Source organism: Hoplias malabaricus, chromosome 5 (assembly GCF_029633855.1).
Source record: "Hoplias malabaricus isolate fHopMal1 chromosome 5, fHopMal1.hap1, whole genome shotgun sequence".
Classification (NCBI taxonomy): Eukaryota; Metazoa; Chordata; class Actinopteri; order Characiformes; family Erythrinidae; genus Hoplias; species Hoplias malabaricus.
In genome coordinates this window covers 45589597-45617338 of record NC_089804.1, presented here as the reverse complement: position 1 = coordinate 45617338, position 27742 = coordinate 45589597, and the positions used below count along the sequence as shown (strand labels likewise).

The 27742-nt window shown below is 39.1% G+C and overlaps 2 protein-coding genes across 3 annotated transcripts; both read right to left on the bottom strand.

Moving 5' to 3' along the window:
- Positions 1-10533: 10533 nt before the first annotated feature.
- slc17a9b (solute carrier family 17 member 9b) lies at positions 10534-23534 on the bottom strand. The gene is made up of 14 exons (XM_066671436.1): positions 23471-23534; positions 22848-23350; positions 21331-21528; positions 19757-19896; positions 19453-19552; positions 19116-19246; positions 17779-17875; positions 16616-16712; positions 15704-15791; positions 15136-15170; positions 14761-14876; positions 14608-14663; positions 13057-13086; positions 10534-12769 (listed from the first exon to the last, which is right to left on the bottom strand). Exons 2-14 carry the CDS (start codon positions 22976-22978, stop codon positions 12597-12599), a joined length of 1392 nt encoding a protein of 463 aa, XP_066527533.1. The 5' UTR covers positions 22979-23350; positions 23471-23534; the 3' UTR covers positions 10534-12596.
- Positions 23535-24049: 515 nt separating this feature from the next.
- On the bottom strand, positions 24050-27324 carry gid8b (GID complex subunit 8 homolog b (S. cerevisiae)). Of its 2 annotated transcripts, none has more exons than XM_066672137.1 (5): positions 27227-27324; positions 26264-26392; positions 25962-26158; positions 25592-25789; positions 24050-25169 (listed from the first exon to the last, which is right to left on the bottom strand). In XM_066672137.1, the coding sequence occupies exons 2-5, from the start codon at positions 26382-26384 to the stop codon at positions 24996-24998; spliced, it is 690 nt and encodes a 229-aa protein (XP_066528234.1). In that variant the 5' UTR covers positions 26385-26392; positions 27227-27324; the 3' UTR covers positions 24050-24995. The 2 variants fall into 2 exon arrangements, with proteins under 2 accessions (XP_066528234.1, XP_066528233.1); XM_066672136.1 differs by having other exon boundaries at positions 27117-27253.
- Positions 27325-27742: the final 418 nt, after the last annotated feature.

Below are 27742 nucleotides of genomic sequence, written 5' to 3'. Positions count from 1 at the left end.
TGTGTGTGTGTGTGTGTGTGTGTGTGTGTGTGTGTGTGTGTGTGTTTTCTGCATTTTGTGGATCTTAAGGGACCTGAGTGGAATCTGAAGCAAATAGAGACATATTTCAATAACGACTTGCTCTCTTATGAGTTTATGGCTAAGACATAATTAGTAGAAGTGGATGTTTAACTACTTGGTTGCTCTCTACTGACATTTCCATAAGAAAAAAATGCAGCGGAAATGAAATAAACAAGCTGGCAGCAGAGAAAAGCTCATTTGAATATACACCCAGAGAGGCCTTCTATAGTTTTGTATTTTTTTTTTACAATATTAACTTATTGCTTTAATGCGGTCCCCGACACTGACATTTTTTTTTTTGCTTGTCTTTTTTTCTTCACCTCCTTTACCCCTTTTTTCACCCGATCAGTTTGTGCTAAATACTAATTAATGAATGCTTGGTGCTGGTGCCCTTTCTGTTCGGTCCCTTTGGTATAAACAGTGGTTAATTCTGGTGCGCATTTATGGGGGCCGTCATCAGTATTCCGCTGTGTGCCCCGGAGGAGGGCGCAGCGCAGCGGCCGAAGCCCGAGCAGACGCACTTGGAAACGAGCGCAAGAGGACCTGGGAACGCACACAAGTGATATTTGTGAGCCGAGATCAAAAAGCATTTACCTTTAGATGTTTGCCTGTTATGAATATTCAATGGCCTTATTGAAATCTAATTTAGGTCTCCTTATCTCTGGGGTCTTTTAATCAGTGCACACAGCCTGAGGGCAGACCTGACTGACAGCCAAACTTTTAGAGAGAGAGAGAGACAGAGAGAGAGACAGACAGACAGAGAGAAATAGGAGATAGATAGAGAGTAGGGGAAAAGACAAAGGGAGAAAGAGAGTTAGAGAAAAAAGAGACAAATGGAGAAGGGGAGATAAAGGAGAAAGAGAGTAATAGAAGGAGGAGAGAAAGGGGGAGAGAGAGTGAGTTAGCGAGTGAGAGAACGATAGACACACAGACAGGCAGGTGGATGGATGGATGGCTTTGCAAGCTTCTGTTTCAAGGCAGGGGAACACAAAAATCGAAAAAGAAAAGGTGGTGTTGTGAATGTAAAACTGGCTGCATTACTGCAGCAAACAGTTGTAACTTGTTGCGACAGCAGAATAACAAACCGACTGAACTGCCTTTCCTCCAGCTTCAGACTTAATTAACTTAGTTCTGTTGTGCTTCTCCATTAAACGACAATGAGCTCTTTAATGACTAATGCACACTATTCAGTGTAAAATCCCCTCCAGACCAGTGATCATATGCAACCAGAACAAATAAGAAAGTTTTAACAAAGGCACTGAGCTCTTAACAAAGCTCTTAACTAAAGAGGCCTCAACACTTAAATTCTCCCTTTCTTCAAGACATGCCGTTATGTCAGTCCTGCTGTTCCGAAGCACTATTCGCCTTATTCACTATCAAACAAACAGCATTACTGAATGAGCTGATATCTTTTGGTAGTCACTCTTTTATGAGATTCTTTGATATGTTCTATTTGTTATTATTTGTTACGGTCTGTGCTCGTCAAAATACATGCTTTAAAGTTTGTAGACAGACCTTACATTTAATTCAGGTACATTAAGTTGATGTTCAGTTGTGCACACACAGCATGTGTAAATTCCATAGAAGTGTGAAATAAACTGGACACTCTTGAGCAGCTACGGCCACTGTGCTCAATGCAAATATGCTGATACAAAGCAAATCAACAAGCTTTACTACCTTATCTTTCTAATGCTCTTCTTTCTGAGTGCCACTAAACCCTCACATTCCAGAAACTAATGTAAAGACTTTGTAAACAGGTAGAAGCTGTTACTTCAGCAAAGGGAGGCAAATTACCTTGATTTTAGAGGAATTTTTAGAAGTGCATTTGTCCGTATACTTTTGACCTTATACTGTAAAAAATAAAATATTGAAATTTAAAGATTTTAGATATTATTTCACTGCTGTTACAGACAAGCAGTGGGTTCATTTTTGTTTGTTGTTTTCCTGCTACTGTGCCTGTAGGCATTTTTAGATAAACCGTCTTGCAAACGGAGGCATAGGCCTATGCCGATTATCTCAGAATGGCATTAATTGACCCGATTAAGCAGGCGACCACTAGTCCTGACCATTGAAGAGCAGGGTGAAAGGGGTAAATAAAGTCATTAGAGTCTCATGCTAGTCAGTGGAAGGCAGCAAAAAATTTCTAGGGTGTGTTCCCACCTTGCACCCAGTTACTCCGGGTAGGCTCCGTACCCACTGCGACCCTGAACTGGATAAACAAGGAATGAATGACATAATTAATATTTTAACATGTTCTGCACACCTTTTTAATGTCTCTTTGGGAAATAAAGAAAACCTATCTTTAACTGACATTGAATTAAAGTCCAGTGATTCTCTCTCTGTGTGTGTGTGTGTGTGTGTGTAGATTTTCATTAAGAATTTTATTTTTGAAAGACAAAGGTTATTAGTATCCAAAGAAGAAAACATAACAGGTTCCCACATTTTCAATTAAAATGTCCATTTTATTTTTTAGAACACATTTAAACACAGCAGTGATCCATCACATCATGTGAACATGTCATGATGATTGGGCCAACAGAAATACTGCAAATTTACTTGGAATTAAATCTTTTTACGTTCACTTTCATTGAAAGTTAAGAAGGTTCTTTCCTTCTCCTGTAAATTTACTATTTTCAGAGATACATTGGACAGTTAAAAAAAACGGTGAACTGAATTGAACCCTATTCACTCTGCCTCCCTGTATGTTTTACCAATATCTGTGTTGTAAATTATAGTTTAGATCTCTCGCCCTTTACACTATGCATACAATTTTTTTAAACAGAGGTTTTAGTGTAATGCGGGCGCAGGTGTGATGTCCTGTCCCGAAGGGGTCCATTAAAATTGTGCCCCTCTCTCTGCCTGAGCCACAAGACTTTATCTTTAACACTGGCCATATGCTAACCAGTAGGCCAACAGCTGACTGAGTTTAATTGACAGAAATCAACATATCTGGCAGTGTGTGTATGTGTGTGTGTGTCTGTGTGTAAGGCAGACACAGTGGTTTAGGGGGGCAGCAAAAGATATGATTGGTCATTAGCAGGGCTGCAGTTACTTCAGATGGAATGGAATAATCAGTGAGGAAAAGAGTTTAAACTCATATTATCCCACTGAGGAAGGACAGAGGAACAAAAACGTACCCTTTATGTTATCATTTTTTTAACCCCAGACAGTGTCATGTGTATTACATGCATTAATCATCATCTAACCATAATAAGATGAGATCAGTAATCACCATTTTGTGTTGCCACGACCCTGCACTTCACTCTGTTCTGTTTGTCTGCACTGAATTTTTAACAGTATTAAATCGTATTATTTTTGTGACCTCAAATTCAATGCCAAGCATGGGCTAGAGGGTTTAAAAAAAGAAAACCTTCATCAGACTATATTTTCTCGAATGAGTGGCCACCACATCATAGGTCTAGAATGAACTGGAGTAGTGTATGGGGTCCAAAACTGATCCAACATCAGTACCTGACCTCATTAATTGAATCTCACAAAATGTTCCAGAGCTGTGTTGTTTCTGTAGTAAATATGAACATCTTCTGTTAATAAAAACATAATACAATATGTAAATAATATAAACCCTTTAAAGTAGTAACTACACTCTGTAAGTGTTTGGTAGCCAGAGCCTACTCGAAATCATTGGGTGAGGATTGGAGAAACGATTTAGAAAAGATGATTTTAACTGAGGAAATTTAGGCAAATATTAACATTTAAAGCAAGGTGAGTGAAAGTTACAGTGCAGAGCTCTAAATAACTTTTACACAAAAAACTGTTCAGACACAAACATTCTGTATGTTTGTTTAGGTATTTTTACAGATTCTATTAAAAACCAAAGTGATCAAATACATTAAAAATAACAACTTTATTTACATAATCTGCTCATATCATATAACAAGTGATTAAAAATGTCAGAGGTGACAAAAATGTCTCTCGAATAGTTAAGCTAACTATTCCAACTACTATTCCACACACACACACACAAAATACAGAAACTGGATGTAGAATGTTGCATAACATTCATTCCCTCAAACGATGTTGGCAAGTTCATAAGGTTAAGGCTAGCTTTTGGACTGTTAACTTAGGACAACCACTTAAATCTCTTGTTAGCAAATGCACCCAACTGTAAGTAATGCTGGGTGTATTAAAACTATCAGATCAATCACTTGTTAACAGACTGTTGAGATGAGATGAGAAGAATAGATTTTTAAGCCCTTAAAGCTTGCTAGCTAGTTTAGCTGGTTAAAGTCTTGCTAAAACAATAGTTCCCAAATAACATGTCTTGTGTTTTCTCACTAAATGCCCAGAATCAATCTGATAATACAGACAGTAAACACTGTAAACGTTGTACATGTTATTAAGAGTGGCCAATTAAATATACTGAGCTTTAAAAGATAGGAATTAAAAGCTTACTCTATTCTCTCAGGAAACATTATGTCCAGGCATGTTTCATATCATCCACAAACCTCTGATTGGTGAATGGTGAAATGGAGACAAGGGGGAGCTCTAACATCGCTCCACAGCAGCCCCACTGACAGGGCTTCCTGCGGCTGTGCCTGTGGGCATTTTTAGGTAATCGGTCTTGCAAGTGGAGGCATCGTCTGATGCCGATTATCTCAAAATGGCATTAATCTGCCTGATTAATCGGTCAGCCACTAGTCCTGACCATTGAAGAACAGGGTGAAAGGGGTGAATAGAGCCAGTGAGAGTTAGCAAAGATTTTCCTCCTATTTAAACGTGTTGCCCTGCGAATGGCTTATAGGGTGTGTTCCTGCCTTGTGCCCAGTGATTCCAGTTGGCTCCAGACCCACCGCGACCCTGAACACTATAAGCAGGGTCAGACAATGAATGAATGATATAATTAATATTTTAACATGTTCTGCACACATTTTTAATGTCTCATTGGGAAATAAAGAAAACCTATCTTTAATTGACATTGTATAGGCTGCTTAGCTGAGTCCAGTGATTCTCTGTGTGTGCGTGTGTGTGTGTGTGTGTGTGTGTGTATCATTAACATGCAGGTGTGTGTGCAAGGGAAGGACATTGGCTGAGGCGATGGCGACACAGTGGCACTGTCATTAGCTTGATGTTAATTAGTAATTAACGAGGCTGTTTCTTTCATGCACATCTTCCGCTCCCGTGACAAGCTCTTTACTGCTCTGTCTCACTGAAATCCAATAATGTACAGAAAGGAGTAGGGTTCTGTCCGTTTTTCATTTCCCCGAACAGCTAATTAAGTTCCTCACTTAAAGCGTGTTTAAGAGGCTCAGAGTTATGATGTGTCACAGCCAGCTGTTTGTCCAGGCTTTTGAGAAATATAAATGCATTTTCATGCATTATTGAATTATAGAGATATATAAATTTAGGGCATTTTATGGTGCATTTTAGAAAACATTTGAAATAATAGTAGTGGTAATAGAGCATATATCCATTACGTTTTATCCATTTACCCTACACAAGTTTTTATATAAAATACTGATTTTCTATTCCTTTTGCCTGATGACCGCCTGCATTTTTTATACATCCATCCATCCATCCATTATCTGTAAGCACTTATCCAATTCAGGGTCACGGTGGGTCCAGAGCCTACCTGGAATCATCGGGTGCAAGGCGGGAATACACCCTGGAGGGGACGCCAGTCCTTCACAGGGCAACACAAACACATTCACTCACACTCGGACACTTTTTGAGTCGCCAATCCACCTACCAACATGTGTTTTTGGACTGTGGGAGGAAACCGGAGCACCCGGAGGAAACCCATGCGGACACGGGGAGAACACACCCGGAGCAGGGATCGAACCCACAACCTCCAGGCCCTTGGAGCTGTGTGACTGCGACACTGACTACATTTTATGACAAAAATGTAAAATGATCATATAATTTATTAACATTCAAACATTCTGACATTCAGTTAGTTTTAAATTTGCTGAATGTTTCAAACATCTGGTTTCAAAAGCACAAATGTGAACAATCCTGATTCACGTCTAGTTACTCTTAATAACTTTTTTATTACATCTCAATGTTAACATCAAGCATGAAAATCTGTGGATTTAAAGGCAATCTTTAGCGTAGCTTTAGAATGATCTGGCTAACTATGTTATTAGCCTACACCATAGAGAGGTTAAGGACAGGGTTTACCTCAGGGTAGCTGTGACGATCATGCTATGAATTTCAATACTGGTAAATTAATTTTAGCAAAGGATCAGTCCTGTCAAAATATCAGGAGTTAATATTTATGTATTTATACTGACCACAAGATAGGCTACACCTTTAAAAAAAAAGAGGAAGAAGGACTTCTTGTCCATGTGTGACCTCTGAGTTTGCCTACTGCAGAAATCCTCCTAGCACTGTTTATTAATAAAATTAAGCATGCTGGCATTGAGGAGTGTGACAGAAGTGTGGGCCTGGTCTGAGGGATGTGAGTCAGTGGCCATGTCCACACCAGACGCTAAATCACACTCCCATGCAGCACCTTTTAACCTGAAGCCTGCCTCTATTCTTAGTTATCTAATGCTATTTCTGACAGCTATCTGCAAAAGGGCTGAAGACGGAAGAATATTAATCAATGATTATTTGCTCATATCTATCTAAATTTGTCTTCGGGTCCCAGCTATGGTAACTTTATTCAGCTTACTCAAAGCATGAGTGTAATATGCCTGGACTGCTGGAATGCACCCACTTTAAAAGCAAGCATGCTCTCGCGCGCACACACACACACACACACACACACACCTGTGTCAGGAGAGGTCTGGATATTGTCGCCTGTCTGTCAAATAGCTGGACGTTAACAGCCTTAGACTCAGAAGGCCTGGGGAAGTTCTTTTCCACAGCAAATCCTTTAACGTCAACAAGAGACAGAGAGAGAGAGAGAGAGAGAGAGAGATGGTAAGGAGTGTGTGCGTGCATGTGTGTCTGTGGTGTACAACAGCTTGCTAGCCTTGAGGGCAGCTAAAGACCTATGAATACCTTTCTTCTCTCCTCTCTTTCACCATCATTCCGTCTCCCTCTCTTCTTTCTCACACCTTCTGCTGATTTATGCTTAATGCCTCTCATCTTATTATTGGCCTCCTGTTCTTAAGTTGCACGCATCACTGCAGTGGGTGTTTGGTGCCTGTTTTTCAAGACTTCTGGAACACTAATTTCCATACGTCTATTACAGATCATCACATTTCCCTGACCATCAGGAAATTTCTTCTATAAAATTAGACATTTTAAAACTAATTAGCAAAACCAATTCAAATGCAGGCATGACGCTATATAGACTGTTGTCCTACAGGGTTTTGGTGTGTAACTTTTCACTGACCTTCAATAAATATTTTGATTAACATTTTATTGGCCTCTACGAATTATCATTTAAATAACAGTACATATTGTTACTTTTTAAATGTTTTAAATGTCTGTGCAGCTCTGAAACTAAGAACTATCCATAAGAAGGTGCGTATGAATAAGACAAATACAGATACATCTCTGATGAAGTACTTTTTAACTGGAATGATTCATATTTCTTTTTGTTGTGCAGTAATGGCTGATAAATCGTCTGATAAATAATACAATAACTATGTTATTATAATATGATCATTATCTACCTCAAGTAGATCAGAAGTAGATCAATTCACACTTGATGTTACACATTCATTCATTCATTGTCTGTAACTGCTTATCCAGTTCAGGGTCGGGGTGGGCCTGGAGCCTACTCTGAGTCACTTGGCACAAGGCAGGAATGATGTTACACATTTTGTTCTTATTATGTTATTAAGGAATGACCTAAAGCTCTGTTTTTTGTGCATTAATTGCACAGAACCAGCACCATATAGAGTTTAATGTCACGGTGGTGCAGCAGGTAGGTGTCGCAGTCACACAGCTCCAGGGACCTGGAGGTTGTGGGTTCGATTCCCGCTCCGGGTGACTGTCTGTGAGGAGTGTGGTGTGTTCTCCCCGTGTCTGCGTGGGTTTCCTCCGGGTGACTGTCTGTGAGGAGTGTGGTGTTTTCTCCCCGTGTCTGCGTGGGTTTCCTCCGGGTGACTGTCTGTGAGGAGTGTGGTGTGTTCTCCCCGTGTCTGCGGGGGTTTCCTCCGGGTGACTGTCTGTGAGGAGTGTGGTGTGTTCTCCCCGTGTCTGCGTGGGTTTCCTCCGGGTGACTGTCTGTGAGGAGTGTGGTGTGTTCTCCCCGTGTCTGCATGGGTTTCCTCCGGGTGACTGTCTGTGAGGAGTGTGGTGTTTTCTCCCCGTGTCTGCGTGGGTTTCCTCCGGGTGACTGTCTGTGAGGAGTGTGGAGTGTTCTCCCCGTGTCTGCGTGGGTTTCCTCCGGGTGACTGTCTGTGAGGAGTGTGGTGTGTTCTCCCCGTGTCTGCGTGGGTTTCCTCCGGGTGACTGTCTGTGAGGAGTGTGGTGTGTTCTCCCCGTGTCTGCGTGGGTTTCCTCCGGGTGACTGTCTGTGAGGAGTGTGGTGTGTTCTCCCCGTGTCTGCGTGGGTTTCCTCCGGGTGACTGTCTGTGAGGAATGTGGTGTGTTCTCCCCGTGTCTGCGTGGGTTTCCTCCGGGTGACTGTATGTGAGGAGTGTGGTGTGTTCTCCCCATGTCTGCGTGGGTTTCCTCCGGGTGACTGTCTGTGAGGAGTTGGTGTGTTCTCCACTGCGTGGGTTTCCTCCCACAGTCCAAAAACACACGTTAGTAGGTGTATTAGCGACTCAAAAAAATTGTCCATAGGTGTGAGTGAGTGAATGTGTGTGTTTGTGTGTCGCCCTGTGAAGGACTGGCGCCCCCTCCAGGGTGTATTCCTGCCTTGCACCCACCATGACCCTGAACTGGATAAGGGTTACAGATAATGAATGAATGAATGAATAAATTTCTAGTATATAAATAAATTTCTAGAGTCTTACTTAGAGCGGTGCTGTAATTTAATTCTATAATAAAATAATTCTTCAAAATCAGTAGTATTTCCAGAATTATGTTCTGAAACTTACACAATCCTGTGATTCTTCACAGCAGGGGGATTGAGCAAATCATAATTTAAACCAATAACTTCAGAGGTCAAGCCCGTCAAGGAGAAATACGTAGATATCCATTAGCCTTCTTCACTTTGGGCTTCAAGTTAGACAGATAACTGTCCTCCTCCAGCATTATAAAACATTTGTAGAGGAGGAAAAGGAGGAAGATGAATAAGGACCATGAAGGAGGAGGAGAAAGATGAAGGAGAGGCAATGAGGAAAAGTATTAATTTCTTAGGAAAACATACCCTGCATTTAACACATTCTTGGCAGAGGACACATATCGAAGTGCAGCAACCCCAGTAGCAGTTGGGGGTTAAGTGACTTGTATAAGGGGATGGGAGGAAAAAGCACTGCTTCTTCACTCCCCCTTCCTCATCCAGGAGATTAACCCACAACCTTCTGGTCTAAAGCTGCGTCCCTAACCTTTAGACATGACTGCAGTGTGACCTGACTTCATGGTATAGTTTTACACCTGATAATAGAAAATGCTGTGTGTTATGCTCATGACATAGCAGTCTGGCCTATGCATACGCAGTACACAGCCCCTTACCAATGGCATTACAGAGGCTCTCCCAATAGAACAAGTCCAGCTCAAACAGTGCTAATGTCAGAACCTGGAGCTCAGTGCCATTTCTCTGCTTGTCTCGGGTGATGACACAGTTCGGCCGCTCTGCCCTGGACTCCTGATTTAAACCCCCCGGCCTGCCGTTACGGTAACGGCCATGGCCATCTGTCTTCACGCTAACCTGAGCGAGTCCCATGAGAGGGGTGACTGACGCCTGGCCCGTGGTACACTCGCCCACTGCCAGCTCACCAGCATGCTACACAGCGGCCTGCCATATGGTGCCACCCCATACGTCCAGAGAGTGAGGGAGAAAGAGAGGCAGAGAAGGGGGAGACCCGCTGCCCATTCACGCTGCTACGGAGCCTGTGAAGTGGTAAAGTCAGGCCGAACATTTGTGCTTAAGGGGGTAAAGGTTATTACTGGACATGATACGGGCGAGGTGGCATGACATGCTGGTCAGAGGTGGAGAGATCAGAAAACAGTGCAGTGATAAACAACAAAAAAAATATATATAATACACATGTATACACAAACACACACATATACATTACATGGTTTATTCAGCTGAAAGGTTAAAAGTTTTTAAACTTTTAAAAAAATTGTTTATTTGTTTGTTTTTTGGACAGAGCAGCTGTTGGTAGTTCATGAACTCTTCATGAACCGCTGAACTACAAACCTAGCACAAGGCTGCCACTATGTGGTTGATACTGAGCACGTCTGAATGTGTTCCACTTACTTCAGCACTAACTAAAATGATTTGAGGACAAACTAAGCACATTACTATTTTACTTTGACTGATTTTCACTCCATTACTCTTCACATACAAAGGAAGTTTATCTTAATGATGAAAACAAGTCAAAATAATTCTGAGGCTTGATAAAATATACTTTTTATTAAACAAAATATGTTGTACAAATATCTGTTTCTAAAGCAGGAGAATATTACATGTATTCTTTTTCATACACGATTTTCCTTTTAAAGATTTAGAATTAAATCAGTACAATTTTCCCAAACTTGAGAAAACTGTGTAAGACTGTAAAGCTGTATCTGATTGGTATAAGAGGTCTTAACTATGCAGACTCAGCTAACATACCTATTTCTTTTTTGAACACGACTGTGTATTACGAGGCCATTAATGTGATTACGTCTACTGTGAAACAAAGATTGTAATTATTCATAATCCTTTTTTATCATAAATACCATAAATATACAAAATTCTGACCTAGTGCTGAGTAAATAGTAACAAATATTATATCCTCGGTTCAGCTGGAAGTCACAGCAGGGCTTAATAACATGTGAACTAGCGTAAATGCACTAGTCACAGCAGTCTTTCTGTGTGAGCTAAGCTGCAAAAAAAAAAAAAAAAAAAAAAAAAAAAAGGGGGGGGTGGGGGGCGTAGAATCTCTGCACTTATTATATGACCACTTGTAATTGAAAATAATTTGGCATTATAAAAACTATTATTTACATATTTACCAGTTGTAGGTTTATATAATATCTAATATACACAATCTAACTGTAATCTATGTATAAATCTAACAGACAATTAAAGGTTTCTTTGAACAATGTATGTGTGAATTAAATGATTCTAACATTATTAACGCTGTTCAAAGCAATGCACAGGGATGTAAGCAGAATTCAAGTTTTTTTTTCTTATATCTTTTTTGGTCTTAGGCCTGAAATGGGACATAAGTTGCAGTAACTGCTGTGGACAGAGGAAGTACACAAGGAGATTCGTGCAGAGAGTTGGAAACGCAGCAAGAATGACACTTTTCTAAACTATAGCTACATTAAGGAAATAGATTACAGGCCCCTATATTTTCTCTCCACAAGGATAGTCCAGTCAGGCCACACCTCCTCATCTATAAGTCAAGCAAAAATAATATGCCTCCTTGATTCCATAATAAAAATCTCTTATTTCTGGCTTCAGGTAGTTCAATAGACAAACAAACCTATATCAGCCCTCTAATAACTACTCATTTTCCTCCATTTATGATGATTATAAATAAGTTCAGTCCTTAACCACCTAAGTAATAAATATGTCTCACTGGAATACATTCAAAATATATTTGGTCTTAAAGGTTTCTTAAAATGCCTGACTCATAATTAGTGTGACATACAGGAGATTCACAGTTCTTTCACCCACCATAAGTCTACAAAAGCCTCATTGTTGAGACTCTATTTGCTCTATCACCCCATGTGTGTGAGCAGTACCCGCAGGAGTAAACCTAAGCATTTAACAGTAACTATAAGAAATCCCTATCAACGGTTCAATTGTTATGTCCCTATTGTGCCGGGGCATAAGGAAGACCTTTTACTAATTTCTCTTTACCCAAACAAAGCTGCTCGCTTTATCAGACACATTTTCCTATTTTGGTGGGACAGGAAGGAGCGGTTTTGAACTAACCACAAGATGGAGCGAGTGAGGTAAAAATAGAACTGCCTAGACAAGAGGCTCAAATCTGAATCTAGCTTTAGTCCAGTTTGTGATCCTGTAGTCTGAATTAATTAGCAGGTAACTATTGATATAACGGATTGTCCAACATCAGTCATACCTCCCAGAACTTCATAATACAAAACTAAAAAAAGCAGATTTCCAGGTTTGACGACAATGATGGTGATTATACTCATGAAGACGAAGATCAGGTTCAACAACAAAAATAAAAATGTACATTGTAGAGTAATACAGGAAACTGATTTTACAATGTGCATCTTTGTATGACTGACATTTCACACAAAGTACAGTCATTACAGCTTTGGCCTTCTGTTTTCCACTACACTACAGTGCCATTCCTTAACACTTTCCATAACTGGTCCTATTTCCAGCAAGGTGGTAGAAAAGGAAAGTTATTGCTGATGGATTCTGAATCCAGTGGAAACAGTCATCATTACGACCAGACAGATTTACAGACACAGACATTATCACAGAAATGTCTCTGTCTGTAGAATGTGTTCCTTAAGTTGCTGATTGAGTTCAGGGATTAGATGTGGATGTTGCGGCCTTTTGTGCAATCAATGTCCACCCTTCGCGCCTCGGCGAAAGTCAGGAATGTTCCCAAACCTATCAGATTTATCACAGTGATGAGAGCAAAAACAGATGCCCATGAACCAGTTGCCTCGATCAGGTAGCCAGAAAAATACACCATGATCACACCTACAGAGCACAAAGTATATATATAAATAAACAAAATGTTATATACAACACACCACATGCCAAAAATGTACCAGCAAACCAGCAGCCACGTATATAGCAGAAAAGCTATGAATACAATATTTTATTAAACTCACTATTTGCAAAATAAATCAAAACGATTTTAGAAGGAATCAGAGAAAAAAATTACATCTGAACATCTACTCATTATATTGCATTTTACTATAATGTGCTTTATACAGGCTCTCAGTAGCTGACCATATTGTCATATTACCATGATCTATTCTTACCTGTAAATGCACCACATGTATTCATTACACCTAGAGGAGGAAGGAGAAGGAAAAAGAAGCAATATTAAAAACCTTATGCTTTGACAACCAAATTATAAAGTTTGTGTCACTAGACTTTATTCATCAAAGTTGCATAATAACAAGCACCAATCTGACCGCTCTGAATAAAATACTTCACCGTCTTATTCATGAAACTTTCACACAGTGTGAAAAACTACAGAGACTTGAGCGCAGTTTATAAGTCAGCTGTGGGCATCAAGTGCCAGCAAACCAGGCCTCATTTACATATCATTTACAATAAACATGCCTTTATACGTTTGGAAATGAGCCCATGAAAAGCTGGAAATCGGAGGCCAGCCCCATTAGCCCAGTGTTTCTCAGCCCTGGTCCTGGAGGTAGCCTGCCCTGCAACTCTAAAAGACATGTTAATTAACTGATTAGTTGAATCAGCCACATCAGGTGCCTCCAGGACCAGGATTGAGAAACACTACAATAGCCAACAGCTGTGCTTGTAGGCACAGTTTGAGATTCATCTGCTCCACCTACTGACTAAACCTTATAGTGCCAAATTTATAATTACAGTAAAAAAATAAATAAAATGTGAAATTGGGACATTCTAAAACACGTAACTTGAAAAAAATCTTACATTTTTAAACTGTTAAAACATATCACACAGTATCTTGCAGACTTTTACCTCATCATAATCACTATCCTACTCAAGAAGAACAAAACAGTCAGCAAAACATATCACTATCATTTTCTCACCATAATAATGAAACAACATGACTTTATGTATTACAACTGTGACCTGTAAACACCTAATTTATTATGCTTTATAGAGTTTCACTCCCATTATCAGCTAAACATATTAATGTTATTCTGGACTTCATATTTAGTTTATAGAATCATTCTTTTAATAGTTTATAGTAGTTATGATGAACAACATGAGAGAAATTAGGTATTGATATGTATTTTAATATATTAAATCCAAGTACCCTCCCCACCCCACCCCCATGGTAAGCATTTTTAATTGTCCCACAACATTTTGTAGATTTATTTCATGCTGTAGAATGATTTGATTGTGTAGTGTGATTATTTTCCTAAACAGATGCATTTACTGCACAAACGGTGTTTATGGTTTATTTTTTTGGGCAGTACCAGTAGGATAAAAACGATGGCACACTTTAATACATCTTTAAGAGTAACACTAAATAAGTGCAGCATTTGTTTATATAAGTGGAAATATTTAAAAAATGAAGAAGACGAAGAAATAATAATGATAATAATAATAATTATTATTATTATCATCATTATTATCATTTTCAATTTTGTACTGGATCATCATGTGCACAAATTATTTGTATTATTTTTATTTCCTGTTTTTTTTTTTTTATTATATTTGCAGTTAATATAATACTTAAATTTCTGATTTTTTTAACTGCAAATCAAGCATTTTTCCCCCCACACTATTCAACTATTACACATTTAACTGTATATAACGTTGATGAACAAGGGCCACTGTGACTGAGGAAATAAGAGAATAGTACACACCAAATAGAGCCCCAGCACAGGATGGTGCAAGATCCTGAACATTCACTGATACTCCACTGCAGGGACAAAGAAAATTATATTCTCTTGTAAATTAAAGATTTTGAATTATTTTGTTATATTTTTCTAGTATTGTAAAGAGAAGAGCAGGCTTACCTGTGGCTGAAGGTGGTGAGGCCCATTGTAGCAGAGACAAATGCTACAGCCATGGGAAACGTTGTGGTTCCACACAGAAACAGAGTAAACACACTGGATATGCCCATAGAAAAGAACTGGGAAAAAATTAAGACAACATTTTCTCAGCTATTTTCTGGTACCTACATATTAAAAATAAATTATTACACTAGTGCCAGATGTCTTTAAAAAAAAAAAAAAAAACACAGACCATCTGAAACAGTCCAAAAGTACTGGTTTTACTTTAATTTACATTCAAAGTGTGGAATGTTTTTCCTTCTCCAGTAAAATAATATTTCAAAGATAAAAAGGGGTTTTGTCCTGACAGCAACCATGTGCAACATGTTGGAGGCCTACCTGCATTAGCTTCCTCACTGTAGCAGTGTCAAAGCCTAATCACACATACAAAATAAAAATAGAGAATACGTCAACAGACTGAGACAGGCATAATAATGAGAGCATAAAGTTCACAACATTTACAGCACAATAAAACTCAAATAGACTCTTAACATTAGTGGAAAAGGCCCACAGTCAGCTGAACAAATGTGTGCCACATATTTCATGTTAATTACAAGTCACAACACTGACACAGCACAGAAGGAATGACGCAAACAAACTGCTTTGTTCTTCTGCTCTATCTGATGTGACACATGGCTGTTTGTGTGTGTGTGTGTGTGTGTGTGTGTGTGTGTATCAGTGTTAGAAATTGATTTTTTTTCCACCAACCACAGCGGTGGCTAGAACAAAATTTCAGGTCAGCTGTGTTAAACTAAACTGTCCCGCCCATCCAAATGGCTATGGCCACTGTGGCTTTTGGATAGATCAAATTTACCCGCCATTTCATAAATTTACCTGCATTTGACCAGTGGTGGGTGCCAATTTCCCACCCTGGTGTGTGCATGCGTGTGTGTGTGGCACATCATACCCTGACTGATGAGATGATCGGACAGGCAGCCGCTGAACAGTGAGGAAGGAATAGCCACAAACCAAGGGATCACATTAAAAACCCAACCCTGGACAAACATATACATAAGTCTTACATAAGGCATGAAACAGTGGACATGAAGAACCAAGAGCACATAACAGATTTATAAGAGATTCAGGGCTGAGCCAAGGAACACACACTTCCTTCCACAAATAAAAAATATTGAAGTGTTTACAAAGTCTCAAATAATTTGTGTCTTATTGAAAGGCCAATCATATTCATGTTTCTTCATGATGAGTGGTCAGCTTTAAATCTGAATATCTGCTTCGGGTGACTTTCTGTGAGGTGTTTGGTGTGTTCTCCCTGTGTCAGCGTAGGTTTCCTCCGGGTGCTCCGGTTTCCTCCCACAGTCCAAAAAAAACGCACACTAGTAGGTGGATTGGCAACTCAAAATAGTTATGTTAATAGGTGTGGGTGAATGCACGCTGGTGTGTGTGTGCCTCCCTGGGAAGGACTGGCACCCCCTCCAGGGTGTGTTCCCGCCTTGCGCCCAGTGATTCTGAGTAGGATCTGGACCTTTTACATACAGTCACTAATTGGCTTGCCTGGAACCCCAAGTGAGCAGGTACCTAAATACACAAGTTTGCCTAGTAAAAAAGCAGAGTAGAGCCAAGCTAAGTAGGAACCATGCTGTGGAAATGTGCCAGTAGATAAAGCCTGTTTTCCTCAGGCTTGGGGTGGTGATTTGTTTTCAAATAGCCTACACATGGATGGTGTGTAAGACACAACAGCAGTGAATCATCCCTAGTGTAGGAACATAGAGCACTATGTGCAGGACAAGTATCTCGACTACTGTTTTATCACATGGCATGTTATCTTCCCTCAGGGCATCATAGTTTACCCACAGTTTACCTTGGAGTCAGGGAAAGTGTCCTTGAAGAAAGTCGGTAGCCATGACAACAGGGTGAAGAAGGTGCTCGCAGTGCACAGGTGTGTGATAATGACAGCACTGACGGACAGAAAATTGAGGGAAAGAGAGTGAGTTAGAGAGACATTAAGAATCCCATTTTGTAATGTAATGCATAAATCACTTTAGAATTGAGCAAGTGAACTACTGCTAATGGGGTCCCACTTAAAAATATGTAAAACACCTTAAAAATGGAAGGGTATTGTCAACTCTCTTAATTCTCTAATGAAAGTTGAATTTTTCACGTCCCTCTTCAAACGTTCTCCAGAGATCAAATATCTAGTCTGTTTTTTGGGAGGATTTACTTTTATAGTAATGTATACTTTTATATATGAAAGTGATTGAACAGTGACTGGATCATTAAATGAAAAAAAAAAACATTTTGCATTCAATATTAGAGACAATACACTACCACCCTACTTTATCTGCTCAGGTTATGGCTGTTGTTTAATTAGTCTAAAAGTGACCATACAGCCCGATCATCATCATCAACATCAACTAGCTGAGGTTACTTTTACCAACATGTATTCACATATTATTGTTCCTTTTTCATAAAATTATAATTTATTTTATTCAAAAGATTATCAGAGAAAATGACCCATTTTAAAGGTTGGCAAATACATTCAGCAATGCTCAGTAAAGTCCAATCAACTACACAGCAATTATAAAATCATTACACATGATTTATGAATGTAAATGAAGGTCAAAGGTGAGGTGTGTGGTGGCAGGATGCTTTTGAAATATATTCAATATGTTTTCAAGATATTTATGGATGGTTTGCAGGCCAAAACTGAGATTTTTAAAACCTCCAACAGCACTGCTGTGCCTCATCCATTAACATTGCAGCACAATGTCAGTATTAGTACCGTGCTGAGAAGTACATGCTACACAAAAAAAAAATACCTGCTCTGGGGTCATCCTGTGAGGGTCCTGACTATTGAAGAACAGGGTGAATTCGAGCAAAAAAGTATGCAGTGCAACCCTCCCTCCCTCCCTCCAGAGGATTTTTAACTCCTAGCAGGATCATAGCCACTTTGAACTAAATCAAAAAGACAGATGTGCGCTCTCCCTCTCTCACACTCAGTTATTGTTCAGGTTCTTATCTCACCACACAGCTGGTTGTCTGAAGAGGCGCAGCCAATTTCTGCGGGACAGTTTAGACTGTGTTCCAGAGCTGCCCAAAGACTCCAAAGTGATGATGGGCCCTGAACCAACACACACAAACATATCAGTGTCATATAGAGTTAACATTAAACTAGGGCTAAAGACTTTAGCGGATTCTTTTAAAAGTACCTGAAAGTCATGAGTCAGCAAATATTATTAACCAACAAGCCTAAAAATCAAGCATGTGACCCCTTTAAATATTAGATTATAAAAAAGGTATTTCTAGATATAAAATACTGCCAGAGCTACATACCATTATACACTATTGTATCTCCTTTTTCTGAGACTACATTTATTTATTATTTTTATTTGTTGAATTGTGTTTAGTAGGTAGGGGTATGCTTTTAAAATTTATTTAAATCTTAAATATAAGTACATATCTTAGACATTGATCACAATGGAAATTACATTGGGATGTCTATTCAAAAGCAAAGTGTTTTCAGTGGAAAGGAAATGTAATTAACTTTTTAATTTAACTTTAACACACACACACACACACGACAATGACAAGCATTTTAACCTTTAGCTCTACTCAAAGAATTGTTTGTATCTTGGTCACCGGTTAGTCAATTATTCACATCCCAAACCTACAAACCTAAGGCACTATTTCTAAATGAGGTTTACAGGTGGTTCTATGGGAATTTATGAAGGATTTGACTAAGTGACTTGCATGGAATAAATAATCTCTTTCTATTCTTCAAATAACCACAGATAGCCTGGATAGTTAGCAAGTACATATAACATACAAGTAAGTTTCATCTGTGCACATACCCTCTGTAGAGGGTTCTTGGTATACAGTATACACACATGACTTTCTAAGGCATATGATATATCCATGCTATAAAAAAAAATAACTCCAATGAGAATTATTTAGTCACTTTGTTATTCACTTCCATAAATACACTTGGTTAAATATTTTACTACAACACTTGAACAAACCCAATATATATAGATACTCCTAAAGATCACCATGACCACCTATTTTTTTTAGCAGAAGTGGAGGAAAAGCACAAGTGTATTACACTAGTGTAAATACCACAAATTCAATCATAATTTCACTTTATGTTTCTACTGTAATGAAGGAGACACTTCAAAAAGTACTTCCCTGATTCTGGCTATGAAATTCATGTTCAGAAAGAATTCATAATCATAAAACCCAGTAGCTCTGGTTTTTCTGTAGAGTGTTCACACTTTGCTCTTCTGGATAATACTGAGCTTTGAGCAGATGGGTGCAACATACACATAGCTTTAGGAATGATAGTATACCAGGTATTAACTCACTTTCTCCCTTTAGAAGGTATTTCCACATGCAGTAGGCCCACAGGACAGACAAGAGCCCAGAGATGTAGAACACGCTCTCCCAGCCATACATGTCCAGCATGAGTGACCCGACTCCTCCTATCACAAGTGTCCTACACATACACACAGGCACAAAAAAAATCAAATTCACACAGTTTTTTCAGCAACACAATAGTGATGATATTTTGGCGTACCAGTAAAGTTGACATAGTAATACTGAGTATAAAATTACATTTTTCAAGAACAATGTTAATATTTGGGGTACAGCTAAAATGTGCCAAATTATTCATGCTAAAATTAATCAGCAGCAACCACTCACCCCAGATATGAACCACTTCCCACAGTACTCATGAGGAATCCCCGCTCACTTTCTACCACCTTCTGAGAGCACAGGCTTGCCAAAGAAGGGTAATGCACCCCTGAAGACAGGGAAGCAAAGAAAAGACAAAATACACATTCAAGACTCTACATTAGAATCTGGAAGCATAAACTAGCCCAGATGGTGTAGCTCATTGAAGAATAAAAAATGCTCTTGTAATGAGTAAAACAGATGTCAGCTGTGCAGTGGAGGAGCATGCTGAGGGACTCACAGGCTTCTGACCTCCCCATCGAACCCCGCTTACCTTGAAGGAGGCCCATAAGAAAACGAGAGATGGTCATGGAGACGATGGGCTGCGAGCAGAAATGCGCCAGTACTGGCGTGAACGCTGTCATGGCTCCCCATGCTGCTGCTGACAGCAACATCACTTTTTCTCCTCCAACCCTGAACACAAACAAACCATCAGGACAGGGAAAGACTTTAAGTGACTCTGGGATTTATATTTAGGACGAAAGAAACACCAATACCTGCACTACGTCTCTTATTATCATTGTGATTTATAGACATTTAAGCTGAAGGTTGTAAAATTTGTTTATACATTTTGGTTATAAAAATAACTGATTAACTCTGTTATTAACTATTACAGTACAAACCTACAACAAACATTACTCATCCCTGTAATAATTGTGACAGGTTAATACAGCACTAAGCTTTTCCAGTTTGTTAGGAATTATCAGACATATTCAGTTCTTAGTAAATGTTTTATGTAGAGAGATGATAATAATAATAAATACTTTACACAGTCTTAAAATAGAAATATTGGCATGCAATCCTCTGTGGTATTTTAATATTTATTGCATATTGTTGCTGTCCAATTAAAAACATGTATCTTCTAAAATGGTAACTTTATAGGAAAAAGAAAAAAACCTTAACTTTCAATGGAAGTCAATGTAAAAGTGCAAGTAATTTTCGATTTTTTCTAGTGGAATTTTCAGACAACAGGAAGGACAGCGAGTGTGTGCAAATGATGTGGTAAACTACAAATGATCAAAGATACAGATGCATGTTTTAAGTGGACAATATTTACCTACTTTGCAAACAGGGCATGGAGCCTTATCCGAATTCAGAAATCCGAATTTGTTTGTTTCTCGTCCAAAACATAACTGAAATTGGCCTAAGCCATCTAAGCCATGATTCACTGTGAACCAGGAAAAAGTGAACTTGCCAAGTTCAGATGTATTTGCTTAAAACAGTTGAAGCTCATCTTTGTTTACTTAGCCCTGGAAAAGTCTTGATAAGTAATCAGTCAGTTAGGCTGCTTTGCTCCTGTCAGAACAGCTGAACAATGTATCGAGCACCAAACTCTTTCAGATCAATAGAATATATTCCTTCTATTCATTTGATTTCAGTACTTTTTCAGCCAGGGGTTAAATCCAAATCTTTCTTCCAGTGTTGGAAAAAATTAAGTAGTAAAAACAAAGAGAAATTCAACTGGTTAACAAAACTTTTTCAGTCTTGCACAAGTAATTTATTAATTCTAAAAGCTTGCATCAAAACTTGCTGCTTCTTTGAAAAAGTTCTAATACAGCAAACCTACGTCTGTGCCGTCCATCAAACTTGTGGCAAGTGTCAAACGCCCAAATCCTGTTCACTACTTGAATATGCAAAGTATTCAGAACTTCTTTCAAAGTGCAGCCACACCCTTTGTCTACAGGTTCTCCTCATGCTAGTATAAATCCCTGAAACCTTCACTGATGACACACTATCACACACTCATTTCATTTACAATTAACTCACACCAATTCAGACATAAACATTACAAGAGAAATGGGTGTGTGAACACCATCACCACCCTCATGTCATCACCACTTTGCTGACCTGTCACTGACGTAGCCTCCAAGGACCTGAGTGAAGCAGTAACCCCAGAAGAAGCTGCCCAGCACCATGCCAGATTCCCTTTTGGACCAGCCAAAGCGCTCTGCCATGCTCACTGCACAGATTGGCATGGCCACACGGGCACAATAAAGTAAGCATGTGCCCAGTAAGAGCACTGCGGTCCATACTCGGGCTACTGGCCTGTACATAAACAAAAGAGAGAGAAAATAAGCTGCAAACACCATTGTGAATACATACATTATAAGGAATATTTTGTAAGTGAACATTGTTACATATTCTCTACCAAGAAAATATGAACAATTGTAAAAATATTAAATTATTATATTCAATTAAAATTAATAAATAAATAAAAATAGAAACATAAAATATGGGCTGTGCAAAAGCTATCAAACATGTTTCCTTTGGATTTTATATTGTCCCAAATCGTCAAATACAGTCAACAGAATAATACACTAAAACAGGCAGATAAACGCTGTAGTTAATTTCCTTATAGAGGATGTGTTACTATACAGGCAAAATATTCATTCAGACCAGACGTGTCCTTTTTCTTTGCGTACGCCTGTAGGCCTCATATGGAATAAACTACCAGTTGACTACATGGAAACTAAATGGAGATATAATTTACTGGTCAAATTATACAAAATTAGAATACATATGTGTTTTTGACAGTGTATGAATGAGCTGTTTGTCAAATGGTTGACAAATGTATTGCGTCATAGGAAAAATAGGTAACAATTATAGTGGGCCAAGCCCTCCGCCTACACGCCACAAACCACTACCCTGATACCACGAGTCTAAGGAGCTGAGAATTTACTTACAGATTTCTGCATTTAAAACCTGCTCATGTGAACAGCCACTCACAACATCAGAGAAACCAAAACAGATATTTTTTTAAATCTTATTTTTGATACATAAATACAAGACTTATGTCAGCTAACCTTGGCAATGTGAGATTTTAGCTTTGCTCAGTAAGATTAAGATATATTCTAAACTTAGTGTGTGTCTTGGCAGAGAGTCAAAGACTAATCACCTGACAGACATGATGCAGTTAAATGACTAGAATTGATGTAAATGAAGGCTTCTTGAGGGAGAAAGTTTACAATTGAATATCATCTTTTTCAAAGCTGATTAAAGACCGCGGTAGTAGCCCTAGAAACCTGAAACTGTACTTACCCAATTACCTCGTTTGGGAAATGGGTATGTTTTATAAGGGTAAATTGATGATATATTATTTAAAGAGATAATACCCAAGATAACATTTGGAGATCATTTACAATGTAAAACGTTTAGTAATAGATAGATAACTAGAGAGATAGAAGCATAGAGAAACAATCTCAGAACTACAGCATGCTCTTATATATTTCAGACTTGCACAACTAGCCCAGAATGAGAAAACACAGTATGATGTAGAAGGTCACTAAGGGGTCAAAGACTGATGCTAAACTACTGAAAATGATTTGCTCCTCTGAATACAAAGTGTATTTTAGGAGCCCGCTCACCTTGTCCAGTTCTGACTGGACTCTGGCCACTTTTTCTGGGCTCCTCCGGCTCCGAAATTATCCGCTGAAGCCTCTTTAACACTTGCCAGGTCTGCAGCGGAGTTCTTCCCATGTTTTTGTAGAATTGCCATTCAACGACAAACGTCTGGCTTGCTTGTTTTCTAACTCTCTTCCTGTAGTGTTCCTGAGGGGAGGTTTGGCTCTCTGAAGCGTGACAGGCGAAAAGACGAGAAGACGAAAAAGTAGCTTTTATCTCTCAGAAGCATCTCCCTCCTTCAGCACTCATCGAATCCCGGAGCAGGAAAAACCGCACCGAGACTCCTTAGTTTCGCCGCTGGAAAGCTCGACTACAAATTCAAGCCTTCCTGCTTCTCCAAGTGATGGTAATCCACGTGTCAGTTTCTCTTTTTCTTCTCTGAGCCGCGCAGTTCCTCTAACCGACGCTAGGTTACATCAGGAAGTAACGTGACTCAGCCTTTCGACCAAAACAAAGCAACAACCGGCTGCAAAACACACAAATGTGGCTCTCTTGATTACACAGTTGGCGTATACCGATCAAGTATTATAAGAGTATTGTAATTAGTGTGGAGTGAACGTATTTAAATGCCAGAAATGCGCCTTACCACCGGCGAAACCGAAGCGAGTCTTCATGTTTTGATAAATTAACCTTTTAACGCTAGACGCTACGTCTCGGCTAATAACAACAACGATAAACAGGCGTTTATCTCATTTCTGAGGTAAATGTTTAAACCCCTCCCCGTAAACCCAGGATAAGGGGCTCCTTCCATCGATGAATGTGCTGCATGTTCAGCAGCAGGAGGTTTCAGTGTTTCTCCACGTGTCGGAGGCTCTGGACAGCAAACAGCAGTCCAGCATTATGTAAACCAGCGCCGCACTCTTAATGATCATTTCTTATTCATTTAGAGTATAACACTGATTCAATAAGGACTCGCCAACCGTTTGTTATCTGGGTACCAGGCCTGCAGATGTCCTACAGTAGGGGTACAAACTTTGAATCTGCTTGAGATGGAATAAGAATCTAAAAGAAACTATAACAAATGTGAAGAATAGTAGGACCGTTATATTGATAATGACCCCCATAATAAAATGTCAATTAAAGCTAAAGGAACCATTAAGCAAGTACTATAACTTATTTACTTGTCAATGCGTAAAATGTGACAAGTGAATCATTGTGTGGCATTTATTATAAAGAGTATCACTGATTCAAAGCAACGAATGGCACACCTTGTGTAGGGGAGGGGGTGTGGGCCACGTATTGGGAAGCCTTACTGTATCTTATGTTCTTCACAAGGTGTCATCTCTTTAATAATAAGCAAATGTACAAGAACTTCAAAAAGTATTTAATACCTCTGTAAAGCAGCTGACTTAAAAAAATCACTATTCAGCTCTGCATTTACTATACATCACATTATAGAGTGTTAATGTTAGCAGGATTACTATGATTAGATGCAACAGTAGAAAATAAAATTAGAATTCATTACTTATTCAGAGTATATGATCAATTTTAACACTCCCTCTAGCACACTTACAAAATAATTAGCAAAAAAAAATGTGAAAGCAAACATAGAGTTCCACCAGTAAACAGTCCACATCTGTCTGACACTCGTGTGTACAACTGTTCACATTCCAGTCAACACAGATTATCAGACAACAAGCCTGAAGAGACAGATCTCTTACATACACCATGCCAAAGAAAGGCGATTCACCATTGAGTGCAAAGGCTTAATGAACATCCAAACCTTGCCCATAGCCTTAAACATCATATATAGTTTCTGTAAAAAAAAAAAAACAACCCCACAAAAATAGACATGAAAGTAATTCTCTGCAAAACAGAATGGATACAATTCAATTCACCAAATCAAATATTAGAGGTAACAAAATCATAAAATTCTCTCTCCATTAAAAAGTGTTCTTGTTTTGGCCATAAATAACTTTTAAAATTCAAACATTCCCATTTGCACAACTCATTTAATGCAAAAGTCTCTGATAAGCAATAAAAATTAAGCTAAACAGAAAAATTATATTTAAGTGTCAGTCACTGACTGACTATAAATAGTGATAAGGGAAGAAAAATGTCCATATTGTTTCCCACAGTATGTTAACACTGAGCAGCTGTCCTGTTGCTCTTCACTTGGGGTCCTCAATGGTGCCCTTGCTGAGATCAGTCATTTTAGGGTACTTGACCTTCTTCTGGTCTAGTTCATTCTGAGCCCACAGGAGAAGTTTCAAGAGTTTAGCCAGTTTAGGTGTTGACTCTCTGTTCTCATAGTCCAGCACTGCTTGATTTATCTCACTCCATACCTACAAATAAAAACACACAATTTTCCTTTTAACACAAAGGTTTTTGATCAATCAAGACTGCTGTCTGTAGTTTGGCTGCCAAATTCCCAGCTAGAGATGTGGCTAATTTAACTAATAATTAAAGCAACTATTCCAATTAGCATAAAGCAAATGCCTAGTGATTATGCACCACAACCACAATAATTGAAATAGTTGAAAACACTAAACTACCACACTGAAGTTTAAACTACTTCATGAAAAAAAAGGTTTTATGTACCACATAAATTGCAATGTTATTTGAGACATCAAGATGCACAGAACAATAACTTGAGGCTGCAAAAGATCAATTACCACCAAAATGTGCTCAAATATATCAGATATTCTGCTGATATGAATGGCAGTAATGCATGGCAGGACTTTCCTCTATGTGAACTATTCCCTACCTTCTGTCTCTGCATCATATTGAGGAGGTCACCAAACGGCGACTCCTCTGGGTTGTCAAATGCCAGCAGTGCTAGTGTGCGTTCCATCTCAGTCAGGCACTCTCGACTCTCCTCACCCTGCTCCGCTAGCTGCGTCTGTGCAAATTCAAGTGCAGCCTCCGTCTCCCGTAGGCGTATCAATTCTATTAGGTGCTGTTGCTGCAAAAGAAATGGAGGTCACAGTATTTTATTTTAAATAATCCACATTGGATATTTTTCCTGATATGGACTATGTTACCTGATCATTTTATCATTTGGTGTCATTTGGCAGTAAATATGAATTACATATTGTCATATTACCACCCCCAAGCCTCCCCCTATTTCTCTTTACCTGGAGGTGAAAGTAAAGGTAGCGGTTAGTGTCCAGCAGTTCTGGATGTAGGCTGTTGATCAAGGCGATAGCCTCCTGAATCTGTCCCTTCAGAATCATCTCCCTGATTTTTATCCTCTCATCAAGTGAGTCCAAGTCCACACTCGGTTCGATGCCAGATTCAAGCCTAAATTTCTCTGCTGCTTCCTTAAAGCCCTCTGGAAAAGTAAACAGTTTTAGAATAATTATTCTATAGGTCGGATATCCTTTAGCAGACTGTCATGAATGATGGATAGCATTTTTATGAAAACTGTAGTGTGTACCTGTTACCAGGTAGTTCATAATGAGGCGGTTCATGTCTGCACGCTGAATGTGAACGTTGTTAAGCTTCTCCATCCACTCATCTCGAGTTATATCCTCTGGCTTTTCAGCATAACTCATCATGAAGTGTCCTGAAGAGGGGGGAAAGTTTCCTGAACTTCACCTTAAGTCATGATAACACTTTGGGGAAGGGCACAGAATATAACTCTTAACTCAGCTAAAACTTAAATCACATCTTACTTTGGCAAAAGCACAGGTACATTCCAAAATACAACTTGAGGAGCAGCTCATAAACTTAAATACAGGTAAGGCTTATAGATCTGCATGGCTACTTTATTACATCCAACATCAATCAACATAAGAGGTTAAGTGCGGCTCGGTTGTTCTCTTTTCGAAACACTCCTGGTTCAAAAACTCAGACTTCAAAAGGTCAGTATTTCGTGAACCATCACAGTGCAGTACAGTCACAAATGCTGTACAATGCAGTTAAATATACAAGGAATTAGTGACTAAATGCTACTCACTAAGTAACCCGAGTACAAGACATCTTAAGAACTTTGGAATTATCTCAGGAAACTACAAATCCGTTACAACGTTAGTTAAGTAAATAAGCTTTTACATGCAAGTGTAAGGGGTTACTCTCATCTCTGTATTAAATTAAAAACGTTGCAGTATATCAAAGAGTACAGTTGATACGTTAATGTAAAACGTTAAGTTACAGGTTTTAGTTTTAAGCGAGTGTAGCTGAGGTATTTCTGAGGCTGATGACCGAGGGCTAATTATTCAGGCCTTTCCCGAACACCACAACACTGAAGCCTTCACACTCAGCACATAAACATACAGCAGAGTCCGTACCTCAGACCCACCACACTTTAACTCCTCACACCTGACCGAAGACCGACCCCGAGCACAGTCTCCTCCAGGCTGAGCTCTTCTCCCCGAGCAATATTCGTGACAAGGTTTACCTGAACAAACTCTGCTCTGCAGCAGCTCCAAGCGCAGGCGAGCAGGGCCGCGGAACACACACTCTCGCGATAACTCCCCGCAAAACGGGATCTATTTGGTTGCCAAGTAATGTACAATACGGGACAGAAATCCCGCATTTATGCTTTGCAGGTATTAAAACCCCCCTCCAATGACAATCATATTAAGTATTAATAACTAGAACTACCAGTTCACATAATGTTATCCCAAACCATGTGTAAATGTATTGTTCATATGGTTTTAATATTGTTAAAATATGGTTACATTTGTTTGGCTCTGTTATGTACTACACGTGGATTTTATTTTATTTCAGCCATATACTAGTGAAACGAAAATATATTCCTCCAGAGCCAAGGTGATTACATAAAGTGCTGACTACACGTTTGTTCACAATGCGATTAAGAGAAATAAAGTGCAGAATAATATACCAATGTTATTGATATTGTAGGAATGTAAATATCTTTAACATAGCACACTAATAAAACAGCCTGGTCCCA